Genomic DNA, 24,629 nt, shown 5'->3' on the forward strand with positions numbered 1-24,629 from the left:
CTTCAAAAATGTAGAAGGTAAGGTTGCCTTATGTGTTGCACCAGATGTAACACTTCCAGTGGTAATGATAATTTGATTTTGAGCTTAAGGCTAATGTTAATGACTTGCAAGCAATCCCAACCATTAGGTGGTCAATCACCTGAGCCGTCCCTAGCTTGCAGCTGTCCTTCTCGGAATAATAAAGGATTTTCTCTCAATTATTAAAATCAAAGTTGAGGCAGTTGGGATTTTTAGCTTTGTAATTAAACATATCATATGATTAATCAATCAAAACAAAAATGTGTCATTCAACCGAAAAGACAAAAAAAAAAAAAAAAAAAAAAAAAAAAATCAAAACAAAACTGGTATGGGTCAAAATATGGGCTTTTTTGGGCTGGATTCTTCCATGGGCTTTACTGGCCTTGCCCCAATATGGGATTTCTGTAGAATGGTGATATGTCGCAATAAAAAAAAAACCCGATAGTTAAAAAATGGAGGTAAAATCGTGAACGTCATTTCTTGATATTAGGTTTGAGAGAGTTTGAAGTGATCCTAGGTGTGGATTGGTAGACAGCTCACAAGCCAGTTATCTCTTGTTTAGAAAAGAAGGTTTAGTTTCTTCCTGAAGGTGCCCCTACATTTAGATTTCAAGGTGATTTAGGGAAGCATGGTGAGAAAACCATGGCAATGACACTATAAGTCGAAGAGTGGATTGGCGGTGTTAGACTTTGTCCTTTCATGGGAGATAAGAAAGAAGTAAAGTCTATTGAGGATCTTCAGATGGTAAAAGACTTCACGACTGTTCTTCTAGATGAATTGTCTGGTTTACATTTAGAGAGAGAGAGTTGGAGTTTGCTATTGAGTTGATACTAGGAGCAACTCTCGTGTCTAAAGCTCCGGAGCTCCCTATAGGATGGAACTTATGGAATTAAAAAAGTCACGAGTCAATTGAATGAGCTACTAGGGAAGGGTTTCGTCCAACCTAGTGAGCTTCCTTGGGGTGCGCTAGTCTTGTTGGTGATGATTCGACAAAAGAATCATACTCTTGAAGAAACATTGAAGGAGAAGGAGGAAGACATGGGACTGAAGTATCCCTACCTTTTTGGAGCCTCAGATACACCAATTTCGAGAACAAAATTTCTTTTAAGAGGGGGAGGATGTGAAGTCCCTAAAAATCCTAACTCGGTAACCCAACGTTTCAGGTCCATGAACCTAGAATACTGGTATAAGGTAGTTTCAGCCCATTCAAGTTGAGCCCAAAAGTTCGAAAAAATCGAATCTATAGACTTGGATAACTAGAAGAAGTCCTGACCACCCTAACTGATTTCAAGAGGAGAAAAAAAGTTAGCTCGGAAGGCATAGTGAGGTTTTGGCATGCATGAAAACTTATGCTAGAGGACTTCAATGCCAAAATAAAGTATACCATTGATTAGGAAATGTTTAGAGGTTCTTACCCTCTAAAGCCCATCAGAATCGGCTTTCATATGAAGAAGATATAGAGCCGGTTGATTGGGGTTGTTGGTCCGTATTCGACCCCCTCCCCTTGCCTATAGTTGGGGTAATTTAAAAAATTCGTTTATAAAATCCTATATCTTTGCTCTCCAACCTCATAAACGAGATTTTTGGTGTGTTCGGAGGCTAAGCTCATGGGAGAGGAGAAGAGGAAGGATCCTAGAGTGGATATTGAGCGATTGAAGGTGCCGAAACACGAATTGAAAGGTTCATCATGTGTTGAGGTAAGTGTGTTCTACAAAACCCCTCTTTCAAGCATTTTTCTTGATATTTTGTGGATTGATTGGATGGATGGAAGAAATTGGTGGGTTTTGTTGGAATGGAATGTGTATTCCAACTCCCTTTTGAAGCTTTGAAAACCCCCCATTTGAATCGGGCTCAAAATTGAATGTTTTCACCTGTGGCCAAGGTGGCGGTCGACTGGGCGAGTGACCAGCTGAGTCAACCGGCCCAGTGAGGCTGAGTTGCTGCCCGATCAACCTGAGTCCTATTGATGTCCAATTCGATTTCCGACTAAAACCTAATTTAACCCTTTTGTTTTCTAGGTGAGTTGTGGGTTATTGATATTCTTTCATTATGGAATTCTTGGGCTTTGGAAACTAATTTGTCACTTACAGGTGAGGGCAACATTTCATATATGTTGTGTATTCGAATTGATTGTAATTCATGTTATGATAAATGTCGAATATCTTCTTGTGAATTGCGTGAGACTTTGCACGGATAAAAATGGCAAGGAGATATTTTGTGTTTATCTATTATCCAACTCATTTCGAATTATAGTAGTGAATGTAATGTGTTGGGAATTTGGGTGATTATGCATTGCATGCATATTAACCTGGGGTTGTGGTTCATCCACTGCCCTTGGTGCCTTTACTTTTATCTAGTCATATGTAAGTGTCTAGATATCACACCCACCCAGCCAATTCCGGACTCACTTGAAATACCAGTGGGGGTGATAACACTATAGGATCAGGTTCGAGTCTTAACCCATAACAATAACACAACATAGCATATTTCAAGAGCAAAAATATAAAGAGAGTGAATCTAGGCTATTACAATCATCCTTAAAAGTAAACAACGTCATAACCAAAGTTAAAAGAAAAGGAAGTCAGGGGTTATTGTGGCGAAAGCAAAATATCCCAACCCAATGAAAAGAGTTCCTAAGCCCCGAAGTGGCTAGACTCCATATGCACACACACACACACACACACACACACACACACACACACACACACACACACACACACACACACACACACACACACACACACGCACACATATACACACACACATGTTGCGTCATGTACATCGGTGTCCTAGCTTGCCGGTCCCACATAGGACTCTACCCATGGCAGACTCTCCAAGTAGTACGAGTCATCACAACCTGCAATAGAGTCTAAGAAAAGACAACATACATAGAGGATGAGTTCCACAGAACTCAGTAAGATTAACATATCATACATCATGTATTCACATACACCCATATCAACATATACAAGTACATATTGATGTGAACAATGAATAAACATGCAAATATGACCTTAACTCTAAAATTGTGGTCTCTATAGTAGACATGCATTAAGGTATGACACTAGCCTCCTCTGGGTGGTCTCATCGCTCTCCCTCACGACACTCAAAGCACGTCTTTTGGGTTCTTTGCGGTAGTTGGGTCTTGTCACTTCAACCAAGGCTGGGGATTGGCGCGTATCAAGGATTATTCTAACCCAATGCAAAGTCACTATGTCTCGCACTTCATGTGGTCCGGATACCTTCCCTCATGCCTATGAGCCCTTTTGGTCTAGTATCGTTCTCCACCTAGGAATGGTGTTCCTCACACTGCTTGGCCACCTTCTTTTGGACTACCATTCCATAAACTTGTGGTCATCTACGATTTTACATATGCTAGGGCGGATGCTTCTCATGTCCCCTCATGACACTCAAGTCATCTTTTGGGCGCCCACGAGCCCCACTCTAACACATGCCTCTATACCACTGCATGATAACCGTGGGCCTATTTGATGCACGCAGGACCTTGTCCACCATTATCATGGGTCACTCGGCTTCAATACCCCTACTGAAAGAATAGTAGCACTCAAAGGGTTTTTAACTAATGCATTTAGACACACAAACTGACTATGAAAAGTGTTGGGGGCATCAGAGGACAATGTCCCATAACACAACCTCTGATAACTCAAGCCAAGAGCACCAAGCTAGGTAATCCCCAATTTACAGTCATACAAAACAACAATCTTCATTCAAACAAAATAACCGACCATATAATCACATTCATCACTTGATTGGAACAATAATAAAGTAAGCAAGAATACCGATTTAAATAAGTAATCACACAAAGTCTCACACATTACATTAAATAACAATCGACATTCAAAGTTATAAGAATTACATACTATGCAATTACATAACTTGTGAAATGTTACCCTCAACTGTTAATCGAGATTTTAAAGCGTAAAGTCCAACAATTTCACACAAGTAACAAATACCTAAGAACCTAATTAACGTAACAAATAAATGGGTTAAATTAGATTTAATTCGAGATTCAAATTATACAAAATTCAAATGTGGTTTGACTGGGCACCAACTCAGCTCAACTAGGCTGGTTGACTAAGCCCAAATGGGCCGGTTAACTCGGCCGGTTGACTCACCCGGTCTACTCGGTAAAAAATGCTTGGTTTCACACCCGATTCAACATAGTCGTATAAAAGGGTCTCATAAATCCCTCTAGGGAGTAGGAAAACCATTCCTCTCAACCTAGACTCACCGATTTTGTGGTTTAAACAATATACCATAAAAAATCACAAAAATGAGCTTGAAATGGATGAGTAAAGATCAATCTTACCTCTACATGTGATTAGCCTTTGAATTTGCGAATCGGTGTCATCGATTGAGTGGAATCACAAGCCAAAATCTCCTTTCTTTCTTCCTCTTTTCCCTCTCCCATGAATTCTCTCTCCTTCAAATTCCAACTAAATTGAGTCAATTTTGAAAGTTAAGAAGCATTAGAGGGTTGAAATGACCATTTTGCCCTTCATTGGAAAGGGACAGGTCAGATAGATGGTCCAGCTGCCCCTATCCGATCGGTCCTATATCTTCCTCATACAAGGGCCGATCGCGATCGACTTCAGAGGATAGGTACCTTACAAGATTGTCCACTCAATGTTATACTTTACCTTGGAATTGAAGTCCTCTAGTATAGGTTTCTGAGTATGCCAAAATCTCACTTTTATGCCTTCAGGTTCTCTCTCCTCTTGAAATCAAGTAAGGTGGCCGGGTCTTTCTCTGAATCATCCAAGTCCATAGGTTTGATTTTCGAACTTTTAGGATCAACTCGGATGGTCCAAAGTTGACCTCTTCCTGAACTCCGAGTACGCGGACCTGAAATGTCAGGTTATCAGGTTAGGATTTTAGGAGATTTCACACTAGATGCATGACTATATTAGATTTTTGCGTGCTACTACCCTTTTTGTCATGGGTATTGAAGCCGAGTGACTCGTGAATGCAGTGACTGTGTCCTGTGGGAGTCCAACAAGGTATCTAGTCCGTGAGGTGACACCCACCCACTGTTATCATGCAATGGTAAGGTTGCATAAGGGTTTGGGCTTATGGTCGTCCAAAAGATGTAGCAGTCTCTGAGGAGACACGAGAGCGTCCGCCAAAGCATATATGTATGACCATAGGGTTATGAAATGTTAATCCAACAGAGGTAGCAAACCATGAAGAATAACACTTCTACGTGGAGAATGATACTGGTCCAACATGGCACTATCCATCAGGAAGGGTATTCGGACCACATGTAGTATGAAACTTAGCTGACCTTGCATTGGGTTAGACTTTTATGAAATCCCCCAAAATCTTAACTTGAAAATCCTTATTGTAGGTCCGAAAACCCGGGGTATAGGAAGAAGGCAACTGTGGGCCATCTAGGTAGAGACCATTGGATCGGATTTCGAACCAATGGAATTAGATCGAGATGATGCTGAGCTGGGAGTTCTGTTAGAATTTGGAAGGAGATCTAACTCGGACATTGACGAACTAGGTAGATGGATCAAGTATGTTGTGATGGCACGTGTAGAAGGTCCCCGAAAATTAAGTAAGACCCTTCTAAAGTATAGAATAGGAACTAGACAAAACTTGGGCTTTCAGAGCCTTGGTTTTTCTCCTGGAACAAAAGTTTCAAGGACTGGTCGACTGCCCTGGTCGCCTCAAGTGACTAGCCTAGTTCCGTGGGCAATTTTGGAAATTTGATTTTTGAAGTCCATTTAATGTGTTTTTGTTCAAAAACGTGTCATTATGATTTGAAGCTGTCAGAGAAAGTCAGAGCTCATCAGGGAACACTCCTCAGACATGAAAGACAGTATGGAGAATATCCAACTAGGTTTTTGAAAGGCTATTTGCTTTCTTAAAGGTTAGTAATCATCTTCTTCGTTCTAGTTCTCTTCTATGATTGATTCCTTCTACTGCCAAGACCTAGATGAAGGCTTCTAGTTACTGTATCAACCTATTTCTTCTACCCTCTTTACTCTAGAGTGAATCCCCATTCACTCTAGCTTATCTTTGAATCTTTTAGATCGATTTCTGAGAAGACCTAACATAGGATTGGTTAGGTTTTTATTATTTTTGCTTTGTTTGATGTCTAAACTATGATAGATAATGTTCTAGTATTATTTTAGAATTCTCTATGTATTTTCGGAGTAGTTTAGAACCCAATTAGGAAGTTTTCTGACTATTTGAGTCAAATTGATCCGTACTTGGAGGTTGATTGACTACTCTGGTTGATTGCCTTGGTTGATTGCCTTGGTTTCCCCAAGCAACCACACCGACCACCACATCTTGCAGTGTTGGTATTTTGCTGCTCTTTTCAATGTCATACCTCTAAGGTTAGTTCTAACTTTGAACCAACATGTTAATAGGACCTTTTTGGGAAGCGTGAACTTACGCTTTGACTAACTTATAAGTTTGCAAATCAATAGCAAGGTGAGGACGCACTTTGCATATAGCCATTGTTACTTTCTTGGTTGTTATAAAACTTGCTTATATTGTTACATGCTGTTCTTTAAGGGTTTAGGAATGATGATTATGACTATGAAATTATAGTATATAAGTGCTTAATGATGCTCTTGATAGATGGATCAACATGTGACTTATGAACTTATATTGACTTATGAATTGAGAATGTGATTGAACCTTCTTGCTAAGTGAATGTTAGTTGTATTTGTGAATTGGGGCATACCTATATGGGTGTTTCTATCTTGGGACATCAATAGAGGTGTTATGAGACACAATCCTATGATGCCCCTCGGCTCTCTTCATGATTACTGGATGCCATGACTAGGAAGTCTAGCGGAGTTTGGTTAGGTACCCCGTCATATCACACCCTATTGACGTGGGTATTGATGCTGAGTGACCTGTGGTGGTAGTGTGGGGTGGTGGGCGCTCAAGACCGGTAACCAACCCATGAGAGGACACAACCACATTGTGGGGGTCATTCATTAGTAGGGTTGCGTATAATAGACTTGGGCTCATGGGGGATTAAGACCGGTAACTAACCCGTGATAGGACATGAGAGCTTCCTGTCCATTATATGTGGATGACTAATAGGGTTAAAAGAAGGTGTACTCCGAGTTGGTTAGTGCCATAGGATACATTGACTTTAGTAGGGGAGGATATTGAACCAAGAGTGTGAGATGCATGAGGGGAGGTATCTAAACCTACGTTGATGTGACTAAGTAGTTGACTTGCATTGGGCTAGGTATAACCTTGACAAGTGTCAGTACTCATACCAATGGTGTGGTGAGAGAGGCATGACTTAAACCCCAGCCATGGTGATAATCCGAGAGGGATGCCTTGACCCCTTACCTAGGATCTCAAGATCGGTAATCAATCAGTAAGAGATCAAAGTGTTGAGACCTACCTAGAGGAGGCTGATGTTCTATCTTAATGCATGTCCACCATTAGAGACTAGCATCCGTTAGAGTATAGTTGCATTCTTGCATTCTGCCTCATGTCATGTTATACTATGTGATGCCTTGATTTGGACTATGATATTGGCTATTTGTTTGTGAATTACTTGCTAGGTTCTTTTGAGCTCACCCTGCGGGGAAATCGTTGTTTTAGATGACTATGCAGGTGAAGAAGTGAACTGGAGCTCCGGTTCGATACTTCCCATTTACTATACAACTGAGGAAGCAATGGGAACTGATAGTGGCTCATGGTACGATCCCAATACCAGGATGGAGCACTATTATGGCTCCGATAAAAAATGATAGGAGACGCCTCATTCGCAGGTGGGACTACGAGCTATAAATTGATCCTAATTTGCAAATGTACAAATAATTAGAGAAGAAGGTGAAACATTAGAATACTTAGGAAATTTTGACTTTTCTTTATTTCTTCTAGTTGTTTACTTTAGTTTGTCATCACTTTCGCACTCTGATTTGTTTTTTGAGATCCTTGTTACTTGACATCTTTTTTTGTTAATATTATAACATCAATTTATTCTTGCTCATGATTGGACTAGTGTGTGAAATGGTTGGTGATTGTCTGAAACCTGATCTGTGGGGCTCTGGATAACACTCCCATGTATTTAGATGAATGGATACCGGTTGGGTGAATGTGACACTTATCCCTGACACACGCTAGTACTTGTACCAATGGTTTGGTGAGAGATTGGTGATCTAATCCCCATCCAAGGTGTAATGTGACCGAACCCTTATACTGCGGGATCCCAACAGAGGTAGTTAGTCCATGAGGGATTGATCCCAACAAAGGTAGCCAGTCTGTGAGGGATCATAGTGATGAGACTTCCCAGAGGAGGCTGGAATTTCAACTTAATGTGTTGTCTGCCATAGAGACTAACACTTGTTAGAGTGTAGGGGGCACACTTGCATAATACATCACTCCACCATTTCATTTACGTTCATATTTCATACTTGGTATATGTATTGGATATATGATTGGATGCATGATATGTGATCTTGTTGATCTCAATGAGTTCTATGGAACTCATTGCTCGAAGATGTATTTTTTTAGAGTCTTTTACAAGTTATGAAGATTCTACTATTTCGGAGTATGTGCCTCCGACTGAGCCGTATGACATCCTTGCAGGTGGAGATGTGGAGACCCATAGGAACAAGTGTCCATGCTTGGGTTGCTCATACGGTGTTTAGCCCTTGTGATTACCATTTGATTATTCGAGGCATGATAGAGTCTAACTGAAATTGGGTAACTCTCTTTTGGGAAATCAAAGGGTTAAACTAATTTCTCTTAAACCTTTTTTTGTTGATGTTGAGACTTCTATTGTTTGATATTCACTTCTACCTTAACTTTGATTTTAACTTCGTTTATCTTTTCGGATGTCTGTAATAACTTTGTTGGATGTTACATTTTTATTCCTTTGCTCTTTAGATTGCGATATATTGTATTGTGGTTATGGATTGGCCACGAATCTAGATCATGTAATAAGCATCACTCCCACCAGGTATTCGAGCGTGTCTGGAATCGGCTGAGTGGGGTGTGACAGTTGGAGCCATAAGATCCGTTGACTCTAGATAGGGAGGGATACTGAATCAAGAAGGCAAGAAGTATGAGGAGAGATATCTAAACCTAGAATAATATGACTAAGTACATGACTTGCATTGAGTTAGGTTTCTCCCTGACATGCGTCAGAACTCATGCCAATGGTCGTGGTGAGAGAGGGCGGCCCTATATCCCTAGCCATGGTTGATGAGAGGATTGTTATCCTTTTACCTTGGTCGTGACACTCAAGATCAGTGAGAATTGGTGAGAGGTCTGTGTGAAACTTTCCAAAGGAGACTGATGTTATTTCTTAATACGTGTCTACCTAGATAGAGACTTGTCTCATTTAGAGTATAGGAACATTATTCATTGCATTTTCATAAGTTATGACACTCCATATCATATCAGCATGTAACTATTATTATCTGATGTTTGAATGATGAATATGCATATTTATTTTTGAATTACTCGAGTTTGGAGGTATTTCCAATTGATTGTATAGCTGAGGAATCAGTGAGAGCTTATTGTGACTCGTGGTACGATCTGAGTGCCAGTATGGAGTACCCTTATGGCTCGATCAACAATGATAGGACACGCCTACCTAGCCGTTGGGTTATGAGTAAGACATCGATCCGTAGATGCAAGTGTATAAACATTTGGAGAAGAAATCGAAATGTTGGAAGAATAGACTTTGATTTATATTTATTCCTTTCTAGTTTAACTTTCCTTTGATGATTGATATTTGTATTAGATTTGACTTTGCTTATGCTCTTTGTTTGTTTTTTTTTTGTTTTTGAGATCCTTTGAGATCTTCTAATTAATTTTTTACATTTTACATTTAATTTAGATACTTGATTTATTTTTGCTCATGATTATGTTATTATGTGGAGTGGTGTGTAATGTGACATGGATTGAATCTTGTGACTGTGAATTACTCCCTTAGGTATTCGGATAGATGGATACTGGCTGGGTGGAAGTGACAGGAGAGTAAATAGAGGGAAAGCTAATCATGGCGTAAGAGCCGAGCTTGCTATATTCACAAGGGTTGGAGGGGATGAGGGTGAGATACTCAGGCCAAGATGATTTGATCGATGTTGATGCAGTGCCAATCGAGTGACCGAGGAGTTCTTTTGAAAAAATAAAATGAAGTTTTGTAAACTATTTCCCTTCACCCCAAAGGCAAAATAATAATTTCATATTCAAAATTTACAGAAAACTAACATTGAGCTTTTTGTAATATTCTAAATTCACTAGATTGGGCTAAATGAAATATTGGCCACTTAAGCGAGTAAACAAGGGTTTGGGCCCAACTTAAGTGGGCAAAATGAAAAAAAAAAACTCAACAAAAATTTGTGATTCTATCAAAACGAGAAAAAAAAAAAAAAAATCAGAAGAAAACTGGTATGGGTCAAGATATGGGCTTTTTTGGGCTAGATGATTCCATGGACATTACTAGCCTTGCCCCAATATGTCTCTTAATCCTTTAAAGGGGAAATGTTCTCCCTTCAAGAGCGTGGCCTACAACAGCACTCTTATATATGGTACGAATCTCGGCCAAGTTTTCGCTACCTAGCAAACTAGGCGAACCGCCGACATATGCAAAATGTAAGTGTAAAAGTTAAAAAAAAATAATATAACATATCCCTACAAAACGTTAGTGTCAAGGTTAAAAAAATAATAAAACAATATTTAATAGCAACTAATAAAGTCATGTACTCTGTGCTCATGTTTATGTTTTGTCAAATGCAATTCTAGTGCTCTTTTTCCTCCTCCATCATTGCCTGACCAAAAGCCGGAATCGGAGTTGGAGAAGAAGCAATCTAATGACGAAGAAGAGCACTAGTTCGAGTTGCAACTAGTCAAAGCAATGACATTTGCTCTTTTGAAACCATGAATAAGCTTCTGAACTATGACGGATGGTTGTGTTGTGATGGTGGTTCTATCGCCGAAAATAGCGGCGATACATCTAGAGAAATCGCCAATTCGGCAATAAATGGGTCCAGTTCGAATTTCGGTCGCTGTTGCGGTTCGCTAGCCACCAAAACGCCCGAAATTCGGCAATATTTCGGCGAACTTGCGTACCATTCTCTTATAAAAATTGATATAAAATGACATCATTACCCACCATAGAGAAAGGGAATACACATAACGAAATAGTGGTGGCAAAGACCATACTCCGGAACCAAAAGAGAAAAGAAAAAAGAAACAGCTGTCCTCCATTGGATTGGAATGTCAGTTGTCCAGGTGGCTTCTCCCTCACAGAATGCATATCTTCCCAACCATAAAAACCAACCTGGGCTCTTCTTGAACAAGGGTGTCTGAGTCGTTTCGATCTGATTTTTGGTTTGACCGATCGAAGCATTCAATTTCTCATTTCACCTACAAAAACCTGACTGTGAAAGAAGTACCATGATTTTGATCTCGATCCAGTTTGGTTCATCAGTTTTAATGTGGAAAATGCTGGTTTCGGGTTGGGGATTTCACTTTCTTATTAGTTACTATTGGTCTAGTTTTGGCATTCGATTGCTCCAAATCTATTTCTTCCGAGTTCTACGAAACCCCAATCCATAACCAAACCAGCATGGGTTGATGGCTCCTTGCAAATAAAGTCACTAGTTTCCACCAACCTTGATTTGCACAATTGACTAAAACCTCGTGAGAGATCACAAATAGGATATAAGATTTTATATGGTTCATCCATGGAGTGGATGTAATATTTCACTGTGAAGAAGAAGAAGAAGATTACAATCTTTTTGTTTTTCCATCTCTCTCAACCTTGTTAAGAGAGTCTAAATAGTTATAGATAAAACTCTATTTCAAGAAGAAAAAGATTGAAATACTCTTGAATTTAAAATTCTGAACAAACCAAACCCTAAATGACAATATATACCAAAAACAAAGAACTACCATCCAAATACGATTGAGCCAGCTCCATTGCTAAGTAGTAATACGCTTTAACTACTTAGAGTGGAAACCATGACTTTTGTTTAGACTCTACCACTCGTGCTCATATAAACTCCAGTTCAGTGACTAAATCACTAAACTAACGTAAGCAATTGATGCATGGGGGTATTTGGATTACGACGTGAGCTGCTTTAAAAGAAAGAACAAGAAAGAAAAAGACTAGCTATGAACTCCAAAATCAATGAACCAATCATTTTTTTCCTTTTATTAATTTTATTTAATCTTAGTTAGGTAACACGAAGGATATAAATTTCTAGAAGCTCCAGGTTTTCAACTATCAATACATTAAGTTCTGGGTTAGGATTGAAATTTACAGAAGCTGCAAGGAAAAAAAGAAGGTGGCCGATTGAGAAATAGTGATAATCAACAATGAATGCTAATGAAAGATTATCTGGTCATGAGAGTTGGTAAACATTTTAACCAACTTCCAGTAGTAGTTTTCACCGACATGCATTTCCAGTTGCCATTAATGACCTTGAGAGATTTATTTATTTTAGTTAAACAATGAATGGAGGCAGACAGGTAGCTAGTAAGCCTCATTCATTATTCATTAGTTTAGATTTAGATTTTTGTTTATAGATCATCCACGCAAATTTTTTTGGTCAACAATTATCCATGCAATTAATCTGCCAAGAACATGTAGGTCAACGGAAAAACTGTTCGTGTGAATGCCATACAGGCTACGTACCTAGGGTTTGCATTTGTTTGGTGATCTAAGGATCATACAAACAACAACTCAATCTTATATTCTTATTGCAATTAAATGTGGTCAGTTAGTTATATACATTTTCCTCCTGATAAATTTTATTCAAGGTTAAGATAAGTATTAAGTTATGCACATCACTTTAGTCCTGGGTTTAGGATCATTTTAGGTTTGTTCTTGTTTATCAAGGAGAAAAAGAAAGGTTTATTCTAAGATATTTCTAGTTTGTTCATTTAATTATTTATTTCTATTGGAATCGTCATAAGCCTATCGAACATGATCATCCTATCTCATACTGTTTTTTGGACATTATCATGTATTGAGCTGCTTCTAGATTACATGATCATTTTTTAAATCAACCTATTAACAACCATTCTTAAAATCTTAAATTGTTATTGAAGGACGATAAAAATATATTAGCTTTTTTTTTTTAGAGGGGGAGGTCTAATATATTACTTCTTAGTTTTGAGATCATTTAGTTGCCATTTTGGTTACCCAGGAAAAACAAAAAAGAAGGTTAATTGCAATTTCACCTACCATAAGGGAAGGCCAACATTTTTACCAAAAAAAAAAAAAGGGAAGGCCAACATAAAATATCATTCTTAACTTTCCGACTCATTTTAGTAGATTGAGTTTACTCATATAATACTTCTTAACTTTTCAACATTTTTCCATATATACCGCAACTAGTTAGAAGATGGATTATGATTGGTTACTTAAAAAAAAATAAAAATACATTGATCACACGACAATCTAAATATATAACATTTGTCTTATTATTTAATTCTCTGCGTATAGAGTGTCCCATGATCTGATCATCTCCTTTACGAATGTTTTAGACTACATACTTGAATGACCACCTTGCTAAATTTCTAATTCATCAATTTTTACTACCTCATACTTCAACCTTATAGTGGACACTGTTTTGATTAAATTCAATTAAAATTTATAACTACTGTTAGTGCAAGAAATATGATATTGACCCCATGATTTGCTCCTGATCCAGCCCCTGGTCTTGAGACCAAAAGAAAGTGAAAGTGGGCCGCTTCTAAGGACGGGAAGCCACCTCTGACGATCGAGTTAGTCCAGACCAATAAATTGGAGACTCCATTGAGGAGCCAAAAGCCCCAAGAGATGATGAAGATCATACTCTTAAGGGTTGGAAAGCAAAAGAGAGTGGTAGCTGGAGTGTAGAGTTTACCCCATTCAAGCATGGTGAGGGATTATACAAATGAGCCATACCTCAAAAAATAGTATGCTTCATAGCCCTTGGATGTTGATTTGATGAGATGGAAGGTGAAGATGGCTTCTTGAAGTGGCTTGCTCAACAAGCTAAGTTATGTGACCAGCTAGAGACTTTATTGGAGAGTTGAGATGTCAACATCAGATTTGTCCTTGATATGTCACATGCCCATAGTTAAGGGGACAAGAAGATGAATGTAATCTCCAAGGCAAGCTTGGGCCACGTGAAAGAGTCCTTTGTCAACAAGAGCATTTAGTGCCTCTTGGGGACCTTTAATGCTAAGCTAAGAGCTTCTCCAGGCCATTTAATGTTGAGTGGACAACTAGGGACAGAGAGATGCTTAGTATTATATTTGTCATATTCTCTGCTGAGAAGTCATATTTAACTAGCTGTAGTGGTCAGTCTGAGAAGTGCCGAATGGATCCTCTTTGGCCCAGATTTCAGCCCTTGGACCTAGCCCAATAGTCAGGTTTGGTTCCTTAGCTTGAACCATAATTTTTGACCATAACATTAGCCCCCTAGTCTTCATGACAAGTCTTGTTATGGAGAATATGTTGCAATCGCTCAAGGCTGAGAATAAAAGTGCCTTTTTGAGAAGTTGCCAAAGTTGCAAATGCTTTCAGTGAAGTTGTAGACACTTTTTAGTGAAGCAACAAATGCTTTTCTGCTAAGCTGCAAATGTTCTTTTGCGAAGCTGTAGGTACTTTTTTGCGAAGCTGCAAATGCTTTTCTGTGAAGCTACAGGTGCTTTTCTGCGAAGTTACAGGTGCTTTGAAGCTATAGGTGCTTTCCATTGGAGGAAAGGCTTAAGATGTTTGATACCGATGATCCCCAGGAAGTGACTTCTCGGGGTAACCCTTGGGGGAAAGGTTTTTTATAAGGGTACTCCTTACGTACTTGGGTGGGCATAATAGCCAAGGACCCTTTTCAACTAGCTCTCTTTGTTGCGTCAAACTCTTACTTCTACAGTGGTGTACATCGACCGTGAGAGTGACTTCTGCAAGTGGAGTGTTGACAATGTTTAGGTGATAGGTCCTAGACCGTGCTTGATCAGCCTTGCGGACTCTAATGCCCTTAGCGGTTGGAAACTTCAATATCACGTAAACAGGAGAGATAAAATCTCCAACTGCCCCAATAGCCGGGTGACCCCAAGGGATTTTGTAAAGCCGACAAGTTGTATTAATTCTTCCACAAACATAGTGGGCAAAGATACTTGTCGGATGGAGGTTCCTTAGCTCGATTAGGCTATGCTTCCGCTCATGGGAATGGAACTTCTCGGGAAGCTGCACATCAAGGCTACAGTTGATGGCGACATTTCTTGGTTGATCCATAACAACGGGAAAGCATCCGGGGATGCGACGTCGATTGATGATCCGGTACCAACCAAGATTTGCCCCATGACTTAGTCAACCTATCCTTGGATACAGTTGCTTCTCTGCTAAGGATACTGACATCCTTGAGCCCCCTTTTCAGCGAAGGGAATTAGCTCACTTGAATAAAGTGTGTCGTTGTGAAAGGGCTCACCGGCGCTTGTGACACATTGCTTACTTCATTTGTCTTAGTGGCTTGAGTAGAGCTTCACGAATGCTGCAGTCATTCTATGAAGGTCCTCGTCCGCACTTGAGTCTTTGAAACTCAAAGGTTTGCAGGATGCAGTAGCACAAGCTCTTGTTTTTCTAGTAGAAACCCTTATGTGTAGGCTTGAAAGAGCTTGGCAAAGAGCACCCTAGAAAACATGATGAAAGGCCAACGCTTTCCCTTCAGCACACCAACACTATTGGAATTTATACAGCATGCTCAAAGACATTTGTGGGAGGAATGATCATGACTATCAATGTGGCCATGACCGTGATCAACATCCTCAACAAATTCAGGAGTTAGGCTTATCAGAGAGCCATGAATTGTCTGTTCCAGAGAGCAATGGCCTTGATGAGAACTCTCACAGATGACTGTAGATGAAAACCATGAAATAATAGTAGAATCTGCTTCTCAAGAAATGGTTGTGCAACAAGCTACGGTAGCAGTATCCCTGATACACTTGCCACTTTGAACTCTTTGATTGGAGAGTTTGTGGCCTATGCAACCTGTTCTGACTTCCTTGTGTCAGAGATTTACAAATGAGCTCATTTGTATTAAGCAAAGAGGAGCTCCATACGTCTTGAAAAGGCTACGGTATGAACCCTGAGGTCGACTGGGGAACGATGGCAGCACATTGATTTCCGCCTGACGTGGTAGCTCAGATGTTGAAAGACAATGGTTTTGAGAAAGTGAAGCTGTTCGATGCCGACCAATCTACCTTGAGGCTTTGATTGGAAGTACGATTGAAGTGGTGGTCGCCATCCCAAATAACATGCTTGCCGAAATGACCAACTGTGGCAGGGCCAAGCAGTGGGGCAGGAGAAATATCACTCGGTATAATTTCAATAGAGGAGTGAACATAAAATATGTGTCAGTTGGGAATGAGCCTTTCCTGTCAATGTACAACAACTCATTCATAGACGTGGCAACATGAAAGCTTTTTCACCCCTTTTTTTTTTAGTCGATCCCTACAACTTGTTGACTTGTGTCTCCTCTCTTAGCTTCGGCGAGATGAGAGTGCCGACAAGTGCTTTGGTGGTCCATCACGTGATGTCAATGGTGCATGGTGATTATAAAGACCTCCCTCAGGCGACGACGGAAGAAATCGGAAGACAGGGCTCCGCAACTCTGGTCCATCGAAACTCCATCGCGATCCCCACCCTTCATCAGCTTTGGGTTTTCGTCCAGCGCAAGCGGCGTGAGTGGATTTCTTTAGTGCAGTAGTTTGTATGTCTCCTTCGCAGCCTGAAACTTTGCCGTTGCCTTTACCGGTACCCACTAGAAGTAATGGCTCTTCTCTAGCGGGGATAATGGCCATACATCTCTGCGGTGGAAGACCCACCGCTGCTCATTTGGACTGGAGGCCTGCCTATCGCCTTGCAGTAGTTGCTCTCTCATCAACTGCTAGAAGGGTGACCCCACTTCGCGGATGACTGATATCGGCCGTGAGAGGAACCCAGCCGCAAGCATTTTTTTTTTTTGTTGGCTCGCTCCTCCTCTTCAGCTCATTCCAGCAAGAATGATGTCCTCTGACATTGATTCAAGTGGATTATTAGCCAAAGGGGCTCAGAAACAACTACCGAAGAAGAAGAAGAAAAAGCATATCCTCTCCCTCTCTCTCATCTCGATCTATGCCGAATAATTTATGGTGGAAGTTTCGGTGACAGCCCTCTCATCCGTTGCCTCTGGTGGAATTTAATGGCCAGTTTCTTTCCTTCGTTACAAGCCTCCTTCAAGCAACGCCAGAGAAACAGCGACAGTGAGCTTGATAAGGTTGCGAAAGTAGCCTACAGAGTTTTGGTGGGGTTCACGTTGGAGACGCCCAGAGCTGTGACTTGTCCGTTGCTCTTGCCTATCCTCATCAAGTCAAGCGACTCAATAAGGTCCAAATTGATCTGGGGTTATAGCCGCAACAGGAAAGCTATTTTTCATTTCTTTTTATTTTGCTGAATCGCACACATTGAAGCTTCCATGTGACTTGTCGGCTTGTCGCCTCCTCTCTCGGCTTCGGCGAGAGAGAACTTGTAGTGGGTCTAACTCCGGAGGTGATGGCAATGCTCTCGAGAGAAGTCGTTGCTGGTACAAAGACCGCACCGAAGATCAAATGGTTGAGTGACCAGCACGTGGCGGTGAAGGCCTTGGTGGAGCAAAATGATTTTTTTTTATTGCGCTCCAGTCACTAACTTTTGCACAGGCATTGTTGATCCAGTCTGCAGAACCAGCATCATCCATCGATTTATCTTCCGATAGCACCGAATGGGTATGGGAGATCATTTGGCGATACAAGATGTAAAATTGCTTCTAATCTGGCTCTGAAAGATTTTGTGGTGATTGAGACCATCACATACATCTCCATTTATGGCCGCGTCGACGCTGGATCCATCTTGTTGCACAATCCTTCTTAAAGGAATAGATTTAGAGAAGATGTCACGGGAAGAAAAGCCATGTATGGTGTACATTGAACTTCAGATCCGGGAATCTAGCTGACGTTTGGCTCGTCAGCCATCAGGTGAACCTCAAATCTAGGAATCAACAACCTTCAAGATTTCTTCCCCCTTCATAAATTGCATCACAACAAAGGAAAAGCAACTGAACTTTTTGTTGACATTTCCCACAGACGGCGCCAAATGTTGGTGCAAGAAATATGATCTTAACCCCATGGTTCGCTCCTGATCCAGCCCTTGCTCTTGAGACCAAAAGAAAGTGAAAGTAGGCCGCCTCTAAGGACGGGAAGCCACCTCTGATGATCGAGTTAGTCTAAGCCAATAAATTGGAGACTCCATTGAGGAGCCAAAAGCCCCAAGAGATGATGAAGATCATACTCTTAAGGGTTGGAAAGCAAAAGAGAGTGGTAGCTGGAGTGTAGAGCTTATCCCGTTCAAGCATGGTGAGGGATTATATAATTGAGCCATACCTCAAAAAATAGTATGCTTCATACCCTTGGATATTGATTTGATGAGATGGAAGGTGGAGATGGCTTCTTGAAGTGGCTTGCTCAACAAGTTAAGTTGTGTGACCAGCTAGAGACTTTATTGGAGAATTGAGATGTCAACATCAGATTTGTCCTTGATATGTCACATGCCCATAGTTAAGGGGACAAGAAGATGAATGCAACCAAGGCAGCGGACGGAAAGAGTCCGTCAACAAGAGCATTTAATGCCTCTTGGGGACCATCAAGCTAAGGAGAGCCAGACCATTTAATCTGAGTGGACAACTAGGCAGATCTGAGATTATATTGTCATTCTCTGAGAAGTCATATTTAACCGCTATAGGGCGATCAGAAGTGCCGAATGGATCCTCTTTGGCCTAGATTTCAGCCCTTGGACCTAGCCTAATAGTCAGGTCTGGTTCCTTAGCTTGAACCATAATTTTTTACTATAACAACTACATACACAACATAGATTCCATTTTTTTCCTTTAACTAATCTTGACATATTTTGATTCCAAATTTGATTTAATCGTTTTAATCTATTCAATCGTTTGGCTTGACTAATCAAGCTGGTCCATACTAACCCCCACGACAACAGGGACTGGAACATTAGAAGCGGTTGAATTAGAACCATTTAACTTCACTGCTAAACACACTCGTGTTATTAGCTCCAAGGACATGAGGAGTCGAACTCAGGAGCTTCTGCTTCCTTAAGCGACCATCTCCTGTCAACTAGACTACCTATTTACCCCGTTATTAATTGGTTTTAGTTGAATGATATATTTTTATAGGATCTAGATTTGCCCATATCAAACCAATCCCACATTTGTACCTCTCCAACTTGACCCATCTTAATTCTACTCAATGCCTACCCTTGTTCATATGTCTACCAAAGAATGTATCTTATCTACACAATTTCTGATTTGATCAGTAGAATTCCAAGACTCAGATTTCTCGGACTACATTAATGGTTCTACTTCAATGTGTCCCGGCCTGAATGTCCCACTTCTCGCACCTGGTGTGGAATTTTAGTTACTACCACACACATCACCAGGTATTGTGTCACTCCCAAGTCTTCTAAGTGAGTGTGTGCAAGAAGTCTTCTCTCCTAATTTACTAGGCACCAATCAGACTATCCCATGTAGACATATATTCACCAAGTCAGATGACCTGGCCCACATCTATCATGTACAAGAGAATTGGAATTTGGAAGAAGGATAGGAATGGAGAAGTCGTGTTCCCACCAGACAAACTTAAGGAAAAGAGAGCAAGAATAGGAGATCAGTAGGGGGAAAGGGAGGAGGTTCGGTTGGTAGAGATCGTTGGAAGTGGTTGGCCAGGAACAAACAGAGAGAGTCTTAACTCCGTGCAAAAACTCACTTTATTCAGATTAAATTCATAAAACGTCACCTGTGGAGATTTACACATTAAGGTGGGTTTTCCCAAGAAAGGTAAGTTGAACCTGGTGTTATTGTGGTGATAATGACAATACTAATTAAATACCTCAGTGATGGCATTTCCGTAATTAAAGCTACCCAATCGAACTCCAGATTTCCATGCACCCACCCTCTTTGTCAATGTGTTAGATGAGATAAAATGCATCTAGAAGAATCGGCTTCTTCATCTTCTTCTTCAAGGGTGAGCTAAAGAACAAGATTAGTCCTTCCATTTGTACTTGTTCTTTGATGCTCTCCTTTTTAAACACCTCCCACACTTCGATCTTGATTAATTTCTTGTTCAATAGTTCGGCTTCTTGAGTATTGAATATGGAGGATAACCTTCCTCCTGGTTTTAGATTTCATCCAACTGATGAAGAGCTCATAACTTACTACCTGACTCGTAAAGTTGCGGATGTTCGATTCTCTTCAAGAGCCATCACTGATGTTGATCTCAATAAATGTGAACCCTGGGACCTCCCAGGTAGTTGTTCAGCTTCAGTTCCTCACAATTCTGCTAACCTTTCCCTTTTTTTTGTGTGTGTTATTCTTCTTGTGGGGTTACAATTTTTACAACGTACAGCTATTTCTGTTCGGCTTTTCTTTGAAACCTTGAAATTTCCATTGAACAGTCGAACTAAGAAATATGTGAAAAAGGAAGTAGATGTAATGCATTCTAAAGTGTATGGTTTTTGGAATTTTATGCAGCCAAGGCTACTATGGGAGAGAGAGAGTGGTATTTCTTTAGTTTGAGAGACAGAAAATACCCAACTGGACTCCGAACCAACCGAGCAACAGATGCAGGCCACTGGAAAACTACAGGGAAGGACAAGGAAATATTCCATTCAGGAGTGCTTGTAGGGTTGAAGAAAACCTTGGTATTCTACAAGGGTAGAGCTCCGAAGGGTGAGAAAAGCAACTGGGTAATGCATGAATATCGCCTTGAAACCCAATTTGCATACAAGGCTACTAAGGTATACCTCTTTTTGTTTAGTTACAGATTGATTTTTTTAGGCTACTATTTCAGATATGCTATACAGCAAAGGTTTTCTCTGTTATCGGTCTGAGGTCTGCCTCATTGTTCATTGGTAGTGAGGCAGATCTCACTCTCTGTGGAAGTAAGCAATCTTGTTGAATCCAAAAGTTCTTTGTGCGTCTATATGATTGTTGTTTGTGATTTTCTTTCTTCTCTACATTTTTTTTGTTCAGCTTTTATCTTCGCCTATTGTATTGGATAAGTGCATAGGCTTGTTCTTAATTAGTTCTACTTGAAGCTGATATATAATTTACTTTGTGTGTTTCACAGGAGGAATGGGTAGTTTGCAGGGTTTTCCAGAAGAGCTCCACCGTGAGAAAGCCTCTACCAGCTCCGAGTTCATCGAACCCATCTCTTGAATCTCCTAGTGAGGCCACCACAATGGTGAATGAGCTAGCAGAGGTTGAAATAGATCATTTCAATAATCTAGTGAATTCTTCAAGCTGTTTGGGTGCTATGTCTACCAATATTAATCCCATAAATAACAACAGCAGTAGCAACAATGATAACTATGTGAGCACAAACTTGAATAATTGGATTTCTGCAAGAGAAACAACAAATCATCCCTTACTATCTTGGCCTTCAAGCTTGCTTGGTTCAAACCTTTCAATGGATTCAATGATTTTGAGGGCACTTCAACTAGCCGGTTGTCAATCAAGAGAAGCTACAGTTGGCAGTCTAAGTTCTATTATGGCACAAGGACTAATAACTGATTCAAATTCGAAACTTGCAGCTACTAGTGCTTCTTCCATGATTATGGATTCTATGCGGCAGCAGCAGCAGCAGCAGCAACAGCCACTCAATTTGGACTCTCTGTGGTGAAGTTATTGCGATTGACTAACAATTACAACTGTAAATTTCTTCTTTCTGGTGGAAATGGTGTCACCTCATCTTGAATCACTCGAAGAATGTAGCAAAGCCTTGCACCACTTGCATGAAGTTCTGTAACAACTAGGGAATAAACCAACCTAGCTGCATTTTCTGATTGTGTCATGGTGCCTCCGTATTCACTTCTAGTAAATTATCATAAATTCCGAGACAAGAGATAGGTAAAGCTACCCTATCTTTGCAGAAGGAGCAACTTTAGGATTTTATGTACATGGCCCCATACCCCATATTTTAGTCAATATGGTTGTTGTGTTGGCTTAACCAGCCTGTTTACTCCTTTTATATTGATTCCATGCCAATTGCTCTCTCTCTCTCTCTCTCTCTCTCTCTCTCTCCTGTTGGATTTTGAACGTTTTTGAGAGCTTACTATACATCTTAATTGGAGTGCAAAGAAACGATATATAATTTCATGCTCTAGTGCAGTGGAGTATTGGACCATGGTGGACCATGGCTGCTACTACTGCTAAGTCAACATGGTTGAGTAATTTTCTTCTTCGAGACATAGGGGTTTCTTTAACTCCATTCCACTAATTTGTCAACCCAGTGATATGGTTATATGAGCATATAAAATATATAGAGTTGGATTATCATTTTGTAGGGAAAATGTGGCACTAGGTCATATTATCACTAACTAGCTTTGTCTCTTCCCGATATCATTAGATGACTAACTTATCTACTAGAATCTTCCTCCACGGGAGTTTGTGAGTTTATGTTCCAAACTAGGTCTTGTACCGCAGTCTCGTTTGAAGGGAGTTATTGAAGTAGATTCTACTCAGCCGCATCTATTGTAGAGGACATGTACTTTATACTGACCTATTTTACATATTTCTAATTAATGAAATACATATCACTTCCTCTATTTCCTTTAATTTAAACTCTTCTACTGCTGGGGCTACACCATGAAAAACACTAAGGATCTCTTTATAACTTAAAGAAAGGTTGAATTCCCAACCAACTGTTAAACGGATGTACAAGTTCAGAATAAGGCTCGATGGAGTTGGGTTGGACTGGGCTTCTACTCAAGATCTAAAAATACCCAAGTCCTCTTACTCAAGATCTGAAAAATCTAACCCCAACTCACCTTCAAGATGGGCCAGGTCATCGGGCCTAATCCTAAAAGGCCGTAGCCAAACCTATTGCCAAATTGGGTTTCTTGGGAATCCTAGAAGCCCATAATGACCAGCCATGGATAGATTTTGCTGAATTCAAGGGTCTTGTACGTGTGGCTGCTGATTGCATCTAGCTTGAGGCCCCATTTCAAGACCTGAGTTATCCTCTTTCGTGCTCTTCCTTTTTCTTGTGCCACAACATAAGGCCACTTAAGTGTTGGTTGATCTAGTATTTTATGCTTAATCTTACAAATCATGTAGAGATCGACTTCAACTTTGTCGCGATCCTTTCCCTAATTGATAGTTTCTTCTGTTGGTCAGTATATCTCTGCTACTCTATCCAACTTTGCAAATATTCTCGCCATAAAAGAGTTGGTTAAGAGCCAACTTAGCCTCTTTAGGAATAGTTTTTGTGCATTGGATGGTAAACCATACACTTGGAGGATAAAGATTGCAAAGCCTCTCAAGTATATATTTATAAAGGGCACCCACATGGGACATCAGATAATGTACATGTTTACAACAAACACCAATCTTGACACCCCCCCCTTCAAAAAAAAAATAAAATAAAACCTAGAAATCACAAAGAGAAACAAAAACAACCATAATAAACACAAAAAATTAATGTGGTTCACACACCAACATAGTATACTATGTTCCAACATAATGATGTTCGAAGGTGAATAGGAAGAACTTTCACTATGCAGGAAGAAGATTACAATGGAGATCTCAACTCAAATCATCAAAACGCCATTACAACATTCTCACCTAAAACCTAAGGACGAAAATCCCAAATTTCAGAAAAATGACCTTATAGGAGAACATAGGATAGATACTTATAAACTTTTAATTAGTTATGGGTCAAGTCATTTGGTCACCTTTTACTTCCACAACTGATTTCATGGATTGGGTCATTGGGATTGTCTACCGAAATATGTGGTGTGGGTCCATCTTCAAGATCGGGTCTCAACATAAAAGTACATACACCTGAGAATCCATCTTTACCTCCCAACTAGATGGTGTAGCATCCGGTATGCTAGGAGGGTGCATTGGGCAATGCATTGGACTTGAGAGGATGAGAATCCAGTGAATTCATGTTGGAGACAGATGCACAAATACGAAGAAAAACACAAAACAAATGCGAAGAATTTAACGTAGTTCGGCAAAACCACCTACATCCACCAATGAGAAAAGATATTCCATTATTTAAGAAAACTTTACACACCGCTCTCACACCTCATGAAGTGCTACCCTTTGCTTGCACTGTTACCTTGGTTATCCCATAGAGATTATTTATAGGGAGACCTAAAACCTTAAATGCAATATGATTACAAGTTTAACCCAATATTGGTCATTGACCCAAACCCTATTTCAATTACAAATCAAAACTATAATTATATGGGCCCATAGAATACAAGACACCCAAATCCAACAATCTCCATCTTGGCTTGAATTTTGCAAACCACCTTGAAGAAAACCGTTGAAGATGTCTCTCTGCAATCACCCATCTTTGTGTAACAGCCACACCTTACTGCATAGCCAACATCCCCTCTAGGGATGCCTTTTTTGACCGCCATCACCTAAACCAACACTCCCCCCATCTTCACCATGTGATGTGATATGCCTCCACCTCTCCTACTGTCACAGCCGGCTCCAAGAGATCACCGCCACTCATCAAATCCGAAGCGAAAAGTTACACGCTTCTCTCCAAAACTTGCC

General features: G+C 40.3%; 1 protein-coding gene across 1 annotated transcript; it reads left to right on the plus strand.

The window, feature by feature from the left end:
* The first annotated feature begins 20,185 nt into the window (after positions 1 to 20,185).
* NAC058 (NAC domain containing protein 58) lies at positions 20,186 to 22,089 on the plus strand. Its single transcript, XM_089159818.1, has 3 exons — positions 20,186 to 20,361; positions 20,586 to 20,851; positions 21,184 to 22,089. The coding sequence occupies exons 1-3, from the start codon at positions 20,208 to 20,210 to the stop codon at positions 21,733 to 21,735; spliced, it is 972 nt and encodes a 323-aa protein (XP_089015944.1). The 5' UTR covers positions 20,186 to 20,207; the 3' UTR covers positions 21,736 to 22,089.
* The last annotated feature ends 2,540 nt before the right edge of the window (positions 22,090 to 24,629 follow it).

This window comes from Hakea prostrata, chromosome 6, assembly GCF_041222555.1.
Source record: "Hakea prostrata isolate BN-2017 chromosome 6, UWA_Hpros_2, whole genome shotgun sequence".
NCBI classification, from domain to species: domain Eukaryota; kingdom Viridiplantae; phylum Streptophyta; class Magnoliopsida; order Proteales; family Proteaceae; genus Hakea; species Hakea prostrata.